General features: G+C 36.2%; 1 protein-coding gene and 1 long non-coding RNA gene across 4 annotated transcripts; both read left to right on the top strand.

The window, feature by feature from the left end:
• Positions 1-1,192: 1,192 nt before the first annotated feature.
• LOC121256175 lies at positions 1,193-3,750 on the top strand. 3 transcript variants are annotated; one of them, XR_005938932.1, is made up of 4 exons: positions 1,193-1,349; positions 2,074-2,151; positions 3,346-3,513; positions 3,643-3,743. XR_005938932.1 is itself a non-coding variant. In XM_041156847.1 (2 exons), exon 2 carries the CDS (start codon positions 2,146-2,148, stop codon positions 2,581-2,583), a length of 438 nt encoding a protein of 145 aa, XP_041012781.1. In that variant the 5' UTR covers positions 1,195-1,349; positions 2,074-2,145; the 3' UTR covers positions 2,584-3,239. The 3 variants fall into 3 exon arrangements, 1 of the variants encoding a protein (XP_041012781.1); XR_005938931.1 differs by lacking the exon at positions 2,074-2,151 and having other exon boundaries at positions 1,197-1,349; positions 3,643-3,750; XM_041156847.1 differs by lacking the exons at positions 3,346-3,513; positions 3,643-3,743 and having other exon boundaries at positions 1,195-1,349; positions 2,074-3,239.
• Positions 3,751-3,815: 65 nt separating this feature from the next.
• LOC121256176 lies at positions 3,816-4,610 on the top strand. The gene is made up of 2 exons (XR_005938933.1): positions 3,816-4,000; positions 4,106-4,610. It is a non-coding gene; the product is annotated as an uncharacterized LOC121256176 (long non-coding RNA).
• The last annotated feature ends 5,695 nt before the right edge of the window (positions 4,611-10,305 follow it).

Raw genomic sequence — 10,305 nt, 5'->3', positions numbered from 1 at the left:
ATCATTACAACTTTCCTAAATTTTCACACAAAATATAATAAACAATTCAATTTTTTCAAATTCTAAAACAATAATAATATTAAAAAATAATATTCTAACAATATTTTATTCAACTCATCTAAAACCATCTCATCTTATCTCAACTCATTATCTAAACGGCACCTAATATAAAAAATCATATAAAAATAAAAAAAATTATATATATGAATTGGTCCGGTCCGATCGTGTTATAAAAAACAAATATAGAATTGTACCGATTTTAAATTGGATTTAAAAAATTAAAACTAGGTCAGGTGTAACCGGTCTCGTTTTGGACAAAATTTAGGACCAAATCGGTAACCGGTATGTATCGGTTTTGTATTTTTCAAAACCGATTACGCACCGGTTACCCTCCTAAACCGGTACATCCGGTTTTACCAGTTTCCGGTTCAGTCCGGTTTTTCAATTTTTTTAAAATTGAAATTGGTCATTAAAAATTGATTTTTTTAATGAAAATTTGTCATTAAATTAACTATGTTATGCTATAACTCTGCTAATATATTAATATATACTAATACTATATATTATGTTGAGAATTTATTAGGCCGTAAAATGTAATTAATATTATAATATAAATTTTTTATATTAATAACATATGATCAAACAAATTACAAATGTTCATATTTAATATTAGCATTTTATGTTGTAAATTATAATATGAAATTATTTCATATATGATATATAATTATATATTATATATAAAAATTTCATATATAATTATATATTATATATAAAACTTACATATAAAAAATATTTTCTATAATGTACAAAATTAATTTATATATATATATTTTTCAACTGATCCAGTCTAAAAAACTATAGAACCGAAATCGGATCGGATCTAACTGATTTTCATAATACAAGAACCGATTTCGGATCAGATCGATTTAAAATAGGATCAACCGGTCCGGGTCCAGACCCATTATCCAGTTTCCTTAAATTTAAAACTGGTATTGGACCGAATCGATTTTACACCCGATTGCCGATTCGGTTGGATTCGATCCATTAGACCGATTTGTTTTTATTTTTTTTCAGCCCTCAACCTAAACCTGCGAAATATCACGTGGATTCTATCTCTGTCTTTCCCAACAACCCAACCCAGTCTGGCCCACAATCTCTATAAATAGTTACTTAAATACCCAACCTCATTTCCGCCCTTTCCGCATCTCTCTCTCCTATATCTTCCTTAAAGTCGGGAACAGTTGAGAGAGAGAGAGAGAGAGAGAGAGTTAGGTTTCTTTTCTATTCTTTTTTTTTTCTTGACAGGTTCCGAGGAGGCTTGCCTGCTTCACCGTTGGAACGACAAGCAAGTGAGTTTTGATTCGTTTATTGTTGTAAAGATAATTTTATCTGTGTGTTTTGGCTATTATTTTTCTTTCAAAAGTTGTATTATTTTTTTCAGCTAGTGGGTGTGGTTTTGATTTGATTTCATGGTTTTCTGGGAATAAAATATCCTAGTTTTATCCCAATTCATATAAACTTACGACCCATTTGTCGGTTGTCGCATTTTATCGCTAAGATCTTTTCAGTTGACGGTTGCTTAGATCTATTGCTAAAATTACTTTTGCCTGAACATGGTGATTCGTTGATGAAAAGATGTAATTTTATGACACATTAAGTTATTAACTGCTCGAAATCTTTAAGTGTAAGAGAAAATTTGTAAATTTGTGAAAATTTGTGAAGCATTATGTGCTGTTTTCCTTGTATTTTCTTCTGTAGCTTAATATTAGCTAATTAAATCTGAGGAAAAGTTTAGGGAGCACAAAAGAATATGGATGTGGGTAGATGCCTTCCCCCTTTCTTTTCTCAAAAAGAAAAAGACGTGGGTAAATGCTTTAGAGCAGCTATCCTGTTTTTATGGATTTACTGTATGAGATGAATGTATATTTTAGTTATACTGGTATTTGTTATGATTGATATGAGATGGAGAGAAAGACCACCTTAGATAGATTTTCGTGCGGAGAGCTTGGTATTGTAATGTATCTCTTCACATCAACAAATTTGACGAGTTTTCCGTTTTGTTGGGCTCTGCAGAGTGTTTGGCACAGAGGTGTTGGAGTTTGGAATCAATAAATTTGAACTTAACAAGTTGATTTGTGGAAAGTGATGGAGGTATATGGCAAAACTATGGTGGCTGGACCCACAAAAGTTATTTTTCTGTCAACCATGCTAGGCCGAGACGGGCCAGTATCAGTCCACAAATGTGACTGGAAATGTGAAAATGAACATGTTTTTGGAAATATGTACCGGTGCAAACTAACAGGACTGACTCACATATGTGACAAAAACTGTAACCAGAGAATTTTGTATGATAATCATAGCTCCCTTTGCAGAGCAAGTGGGCAAATTTTCCCCCTTACACCCATGGAGCAACAGGCAGTTAGAGGCATCCGGAGGAAGCCTGAGGAGGAGAATTCCCCCAGTGATAGCTGTGCTTTTAAGCGTAGACGGGATGCACAGTTCCATCCTTCTCCTTTTGAGAAGTCCTTCTCTGCTGTCAGTCCAATCTGCAGCCATGTTGGAGATGGCATGGATATGAGCTAGATTTATAATATAACTGACAAGACTTCTATCATTTTGCTTAATCATGTTCCTTCAAATTGTTTCTTCTCTTTTCATGAGACAGTTATGGATAATAGAATCTAATTTGCGTAGCTCAATGATGGATCAGATGTGTCCTACGGAACGTTATATATATCTTGTCTGATTTAATGCAATTTAGCTCTTCCAGTACTTTCACTATTGAATGGGGATGTCAAACAGCCTCTGTTCTCTTGTTTAACTTAAAATGAATTTTGTTTCTTTTTCTGCTGGTCTGAGATTTAAACTATAATGGCTAGAGGCAGCTTTCAGGTCTTTTGTGACACTTGAATCATGGTTTTGCTTTGAAATTGCTGTGATGATTCTTGTGGTGTACTTATATTTGACTTTTTTCCTACCTTTCTATGATTACTTTTTATCGTCTTTTAGTAAATTGTATGGTAGAAACTTAATTTGTATTCAGATGTATTATATTTAGCTATGAGATTAACTTTATATTGACGCTTTGATATTAATAATTCTCTATAGATGGTAGATCCATCTACAAAGTTTTCTCAAATTCTGTATTCTAATGGAATGCTTTTATTATTTACAGAAATCTTATATGTTGCCTTACTTTGCCTACCTTTGCAGGTTGAAAAGGAATGATCTGGTTTATACCCCACCCCCCCCCCCCCCCCCCCCCCCCCCGCGTATTTCATTTTTGTTCTTTTTGTTAGTTTTTGCTTCACTTTTGTTATTCTGAAGTGATTGTTAATTTTGCAGGTTTCAAGAGTGTACTATACCGGAGCGATTAAGAAATGTTTGTTGCTTCAATGGATCTTCTGTTTTAAAAGTTCCATGAGTCATAGAACCTAGTATTTTTTGTATGATTATTATTCCTATGTCATGTAGGTAATCCCGCGCTATTTCTTGGAGACAAAACTGCACCAGGTAATGCTGATGAACTAATGAAAATGGATTCTTCTGTTTTAATGAATGGATTCTTCTGTTTTAGAAGTTCTGAGTGATAATAATTAGTTTTTTTTTTTTTTGTATGATTATTATTCCTTTGCTATCCAGGTAATCCTGCCCTTTTTATGGGAGACAAACTGAACCAGGTAATGCTGATGAAGTGAAGACAATGGTATCATGTCTGACCAATTCAAGCATGTGGATAAGGAAGTATAATGTGGAATCATATGGGGTTGAGCTACCAGACTTAAAAGCCAATATTTCTAATGACATTGGAGGCATATAGGTTGGACCGGCAGAACTGCAGTGGAGAGTTTGCCAACCCAAAGACATGCCACATTCATTGTATATGACCATTTTTAGGAGGGCATGTCCAAGGTCTTAGAGCTATGCTTTTGATGATGTGACGAGCACGTTTACATGCAAGGCTAATGATCATGTCAACATTCTGTTTTAGTGTTGACGGGTACAATTTCTAACCTTATACTGAAAAACTCACCTGCTTAAAATGATTTCATGTACTGCCCTTCACACCATAGAACTTGAAATTCCAGAATAATTCGTGATGCAGGACGAAAAAACTGAAGGATGCATTTGCAGCTCCAATTCAAGAGTAGAGCGGCGGGGATGTTGTGGGGATGGTTTCTTCGTAAATCATCCTCCTCCCCCTTCCAATGCCCATTTTTACAGTCATCTTGAGTTTGCTTTTGTGAACATAGACTATTTGTGTACACCTCCTCACTTACCCCTTCGAAGTGAAATCTGAATGAATCAAGCAGGGGACTACTTAAAGGAGAAACAAAGGAGAACTAGAAGGCTTATCGTTTGTAGATTTTCAGCTGGTACATGAGTCGGTGCTTATTTTATCAAAATGTCCTTTACCATGTCTTTCAATTGAACAATGCTTCTGACAGTCCTTGAATTGAAGGATGCAGGAAGCCAACTTTTATTGGAAGTTTTGCAAATTGTATCGGTTTAAAATGTTCATTTCTGGGTAATAAGGTTGGCAAGCTGGTAATGAGCCCAGTAAATGTTCATTATTTAGATAACTAAAGCAAATGAATGTATTTTGAGTACAGCAAGTAATTCATTGACCCTTGACCCAAACGAAACAGAGGAAAATGATAACAAAATATTCTCAACATTTTAGATTATAAAATTTAGCACTAATGACCATTGCCAACCCAAAATCTGTCAGTGAAATTGACACAAGGAGATGCTATTCTTACCCCTATCAACCATCAGAACTGATACCTATCACTAATTTATGCATGATTTGATACGATCTTGGAAAATCTGAACGATACATATTGCACCTTACGTTTGAAATTAGGATGTTAAACAATAGAGTTCTTCTATACTGCAACCTCCTTTTAACTGCACACCACACTCCAACTTTCAAGGCAGATGTCACGTCATTTTTTTTAATTAAAAACATACAAAATGTGGAATAATCAGAATTAGATCTCATTCACTGCCTTAAATTCCAACCTCCCCAAAAATCCAAAGTGTCCCCAAATACCAACCTCCCCCAAATGCGATCTCCACTCTTCCAACTATTTCTTCAACTCCATTTCTCCTATCTATCTCACTCAATCTTACTATCAGCAACCACCATCTCACTCAACTTCACTCTGGGAATCCACTGCCACATATGATCTAACTAGCAACTAACTCCTCCATAACTTGGCAAAGCTTTCTTCTTGATCTCAACACGGAATTCATTCAAGATGATGTTGCTCGGAGAACTTGTTGAAAGAACATCAACCTCATGAGTCTCTATCAAATCTTGAGTTATTAGTTGACTGGAAAGCGAAATAGTCGTGCTACTCAGATGAAATTTGTGTTGAAGTGAGAGAAGAATGTTGCAAAAATGGAGCTTGAAACGTGTAGGGGTAGAGAGCTTTAAACTAGGACCAAAGGCTGAAAGCTTGCAAACGGACGAAAGAACAAGGAGAACAATGGGGGTGGAAGAGAACACCATTGGGAAACAGACGAAAGAACCAGAGGGGAGGGGGGAGAGAACAAAGTTGGAAAATGGAAGGGGGAAAGAGAACAACGTTGGGAGAGGGAGTCTCCATGCCCCTTTTTTTACTTATTCTTTTTAAATCGGTGAATAGACTCGATTGGAAATGTATTAAATCGGTGTGTGGTGTGGGATATCAAACCGTCTTCATAATAGATTTTATCTAAACAATAATTCTTCAATTTTGGAGATCAATTGACATTGTATAGGCCTCCTGGCCGGGCTGCTACATCCAGTCCATCCTGAATGGGCTCAGGTGGGCAGGATTTTGTGAAAAATCTAAAAGTGGGTAAGGGTGGGTAGCCCCACCTGCCTGCCTGCATAGGGTATATAAGTTAAAAAAATCCCTAATTTTCTCATTTCTTTACTTTTCTCTTCTCTTTCAATCCCTCACGCTGTCCCTAGTCTTCTTCATCTCCTCATTTGTTGTCGGGCCCAGTTTTCTTCATCTTCATCTCTTCCTCTTCTTTTTCTTTGCCTCCTCTTCTATTTTTCTTCTCTACTTTTTCTTCGACAAGGTAGTTCTCCATGAGATACTCATGGGCCACGACCAGTCATGGCACTTAGGCCAACAATCATAACTAGCCATGGTTTTCTGCCCAGACCCACAAGTCAAGGCATGGTCATGGGTCTTTGCGTAGAACCATAACTAGTCATGCCCATGATTCATTGCTCAGACCATGGCCATACTATGGTCTGCCTAGATGCTTTATTTATTTATTTTGTTTAAGATTTTATTGTTGTTGGATTTGTGTAGTTGAGGTTTAACCTGTGAATTTGGTGAATGGATCTGTAGATATGGTTAATGGATTTGGGGATTTGGGTTGTTTGATGGATTTTGAGCGGGTTGCAAATCCATTCGTTAGCCTAGAGACTGGACAAGAGTACCCGCATTTGCAGGATGGGGCCGGGAAGTGGATTGAAAAGTGTCTTCCCTATTAGGAGGAGTCAGGAGGGGGTTTATTATTATTATTATTATTATCACCAAAAAAATGACAAACCTTCCTCTTGACTCTCTCAAGTGCAATAAAACCCTGAAGGGTTTTAATGTAATTGTATGTTGAAGGGTTTTAGGGCTTGTTTGGATACTAAAAATATTTCAAAATATCATATTAGTGAAATGATTTGTGAATAGTAATGAAATAATTTGAGTTAAGATACTTTATTGGGTTTTGGGAAAAGAGAGAAAAAAGGTTGAATAAAAATATTATAAAGTTAAAACTTTGTTTGAATATAATGTTTGAATATTATCATTGTTGGAAGTTTGAAAAAGTTGTATATAATTTTGCGTTTTGTTTGGGAGATTGAGAAAATTGTAATGATTAGGTAATAATTAGATAAAAAAGTTGAAGATTTGAAATTGAAAAGTATTTTGTGTTTGAATGATATTTGAAAAGAAAATATCTAAGAATATTTGAGAATACTTGAGAATATCTTTATTCCCAAACAGGCCCTTAATGTAATTGTAATTTGAAGGTTTTATTAGGGGTGGGAAAAAACTCCATAACTCCGACTTCATCCAACACTCGCTCTAACTCTGACTCCGATTATGTCGAAAAAATTGGAGTTTGGAGTTGGAGTTCAAGGGTGAAAAATACTCGGTGTCGGAGTCAAACTTCAAATTTGAACACGACTCTGGGCTACCGACTCCGATAGTTATACTTAATATATATTTACATTGTAATATAAGTAATAGATGGTTGAGTGGCCTAACGGTTGGGATAGTGTTTTGTAAGCCTATTAACCCGCATTCGATCCCCCACAAAATCGAATTCATTCAACTTTTTATTTTATATATTTTTTTAAGAAAAATCTTAAAATGACGTTGTTTTCTCCTCCTATATACATTCATCTCTTTCCTTTTAGCTAAAACCTTCCGTAATTCATTCTCCTCAGTCCTCAGCTAACAACCGCTTTGTTTTCTCTCTTCCTTTGCTTCTTTGAATCTTTGTTCTAACTTATCTCTCTCAGCCTTGCATCCTCTCTCTTTCTTTGTGTCTCTCATGCTTGTCTTCGTCAATTGTCATCCTGATTTTTGCTCTTGTTGTTGTCTAGGCATGGGGTGGCAGAGGTGCAGATATGAGCAGAGCCATCTCAACTTCTCATCAAATCTTTTGTTTAGATGTTGGGAAAGTGCAATTTGGGAAAGAAAAAACCCAACTCCAAATGGGAACTCCACTCCAATTTGATATTGACCAAGCGAAGCGGAATCAGAGTTAGCTCTCTCTTGGAGTCAGAGTTGGAGTTATTTTTTGACTCCAAATCATATTGGAGTCAGAGCTTGAAGTTGAGGAATCTGATTTTGTCGGAGTTAGAGCCCACCCCTAGCCCTCCCACAACCATCCAACCCCTATCTGGAAAGGGTGGGGGACTTGTCAGTCAGATGCGGGCGGGATACTTTGCAGCTAGCGGGGGTAGGGGCAGGCTGGGCCTAGGCCCGCCCCATCTTTCCCCTCGTCCGTCTGCATATATATAACTATATATATATATAATATACTTATATTAAAACCATGTTGTTTTGGGAATACCAGTAAACCCAAAACTACCCCTCTCTTGAACCCACTCTCTGACTCTACCCTCTGTCGCTCTCTTTTCTAATCTCTCAGCCCCTCTCCCTCTCTCTCTCACACACACACACACACACACACACACACACACACATGCTGTCGCTTGTTGTTGTCGCCATCAAGTTCGCAGTTTACGTCGTCTTCGAGCACTTCTCTCAAGTTCTCAACCTTTGTAAGTATCCCCAGATCCGAAACCTCTCTAGAAAAGTTTTTAGTTTTACAGTGGATTGGACTATGGAGGATGAGATTGATCACTAGATCTGGAGGCTAGGATTGTGATTTGTGTGCTGTGGAGATTGGATTATGATTTTTTATATTGGATAATGGATTATGATTGTATTGTATGCATGTTAATTTAAGGTTTCAATCCAAAACCCTAAATTATGTTAGGGTTTCTAATATGATTTGAGGTTCCAATTTTGAAATCCCAAAACATATGTGATGTTCATGATTGCATGATTTTAGTTGTTGTGTGGTTTTTTCATCATGTCAAGTATTTGTGAGTCAATGGGAATAGATAAAGAGTCAAGTCCAACCCTTAGCTTTAGTGCTAGCTCCCTTACCTTTACTCATACCACTACCACTATCCTTACACCAACTCCTACTCCTACACCCATGGGCCTACCAAAGAAAAAGAAAAAAGCTTCAATTGTGTGAACTCACTTCACCAAATTGGAGGGTCGTGATCCTAATGACCCCAAGCTAAGTGTAACCATTGTGGTAAGGTGTATAGATGTCACTACAAAAGGCATGGTACATTCCAATTGAAGGTTCACTTAGAAGAATAATGCAAAAGAGTCTAATTAAATGTTCTTTTTAAGAACATAGTCAATCTAGACTAGAGATTTTACTTAAAAAAATAGCGGTTGAGAATAGTTTGGTTGGGGGGGGGGGGAGGGGAACGTTGAAGGGGTATACAAAGTATGATCTGGAGGAGTGTAGCAGACACTTAGCTCGTATGGTCATAATACACGAACTACCATTTCAGTTTGTGGAGGGTCAAGGGTTTCAAGCATGTTCTAAATACTTGGAACCTAGATTTAACATTTCTTCTCGTCACACATTGGGGAATGATATTATTAAATTATATGATGTACATAGAGAATTTTTGATGTAACACCTCAATTAAAAACCCTTAAGCCTTGACCTTAGTAGCCATAATAGGAGTTGGGCTATTTGAGAGTAGGATTTTTTTTTTTTGAGTAGGTAAAATAGCGTACACTTTGGGTTTAGTTGAATTATTAGAAAACCTTTTTAGTGCATTATTAATTTTGAGGATTAGAAACCAAGAGGCCAATAAGGAAATGACACATGGTATATTGGAGGTTTGCCTTATTAATGAGCTAAGTAATTTGAGTTGAATGCTAGTTGGAATTGGAAAGACCCAAGAGATTGGTTGTATAAGAGCATTAGTATTGGTTTCATCAAAGTCATCTCCAAAATTTAGCTAAAAATATATGTTTTTCATAAATCCAAAATTATTCAAGCCATAACTCTACATTATATTAGTCAAAATAATAATATAATATTATTTTTTTAATAATAATTTTTAATTTTTTTTTCATATTTTGTAACTATACTAACCATATGTTAATTAATAATTTAATTTTTACTTAAATTATTGTTACCCAACAATTATTTTTCCTCAACCTAAGTTATTGGAATAAAATATTCTTTTGGCTATATATAGTATTACTTCAAAAATGGAGATAAGTTTACATATATTGTAGCTCAAATGTCAAGCTAGCACGTTATGACTACTCCAATGCAGCAAGTTTAAGAGATAAAAAGCCATAAATTTAGATGCACTGGCATTTGACTAAGCCAATGCCAGTGCTCTAAGGGCCCAGACGTTTTGGGTATGAGGGCTAAGGAGAGACGCTTAAATTTAAGTTCAACTTGTTAGACACAAGACTAAGGGTCTAGCTTACTGGACAAAAGAAAATAGGCTCAACATAGTAAGATAAGGTTATTAGGCCCAATTAGTGGAATTTTGAGGCCAAGGAAAGCCCACACATAGAGGATTAAATAGTTGGCCCATTTAGGCCCAACCCTTGAAGCCCAAGCCTTATATTTCATTTCATTCTTCCAAATGAGACCCACAAATACCATACCATTGGTTTCCATTTAACCCAAGCTCAACCACACGCCCCTAGGGTTCCCTCCCAATCATGGTAA

This window comes from Juglans microcarpa x Juglans regia, chromosome 3D, assembly GCF_004785595.1.
Source record: "Juglans microcarpa x Juglans regia isolate MS1-56 chromosome 3D, Jm3101_v1.0, whole genome shotgun sequence".
NCBI classification, from domain to species: domain Eukaryota; kingdom Viridiplantae; phylum Streptophyta; class Magnoliopsida; order Fagales; family Juglandaceae; genus Juglans; species Juglans microcarpa x Juglans regia.
This window is presented reverse-complemented; position numbering and strand designations above follow the sequence as displayed.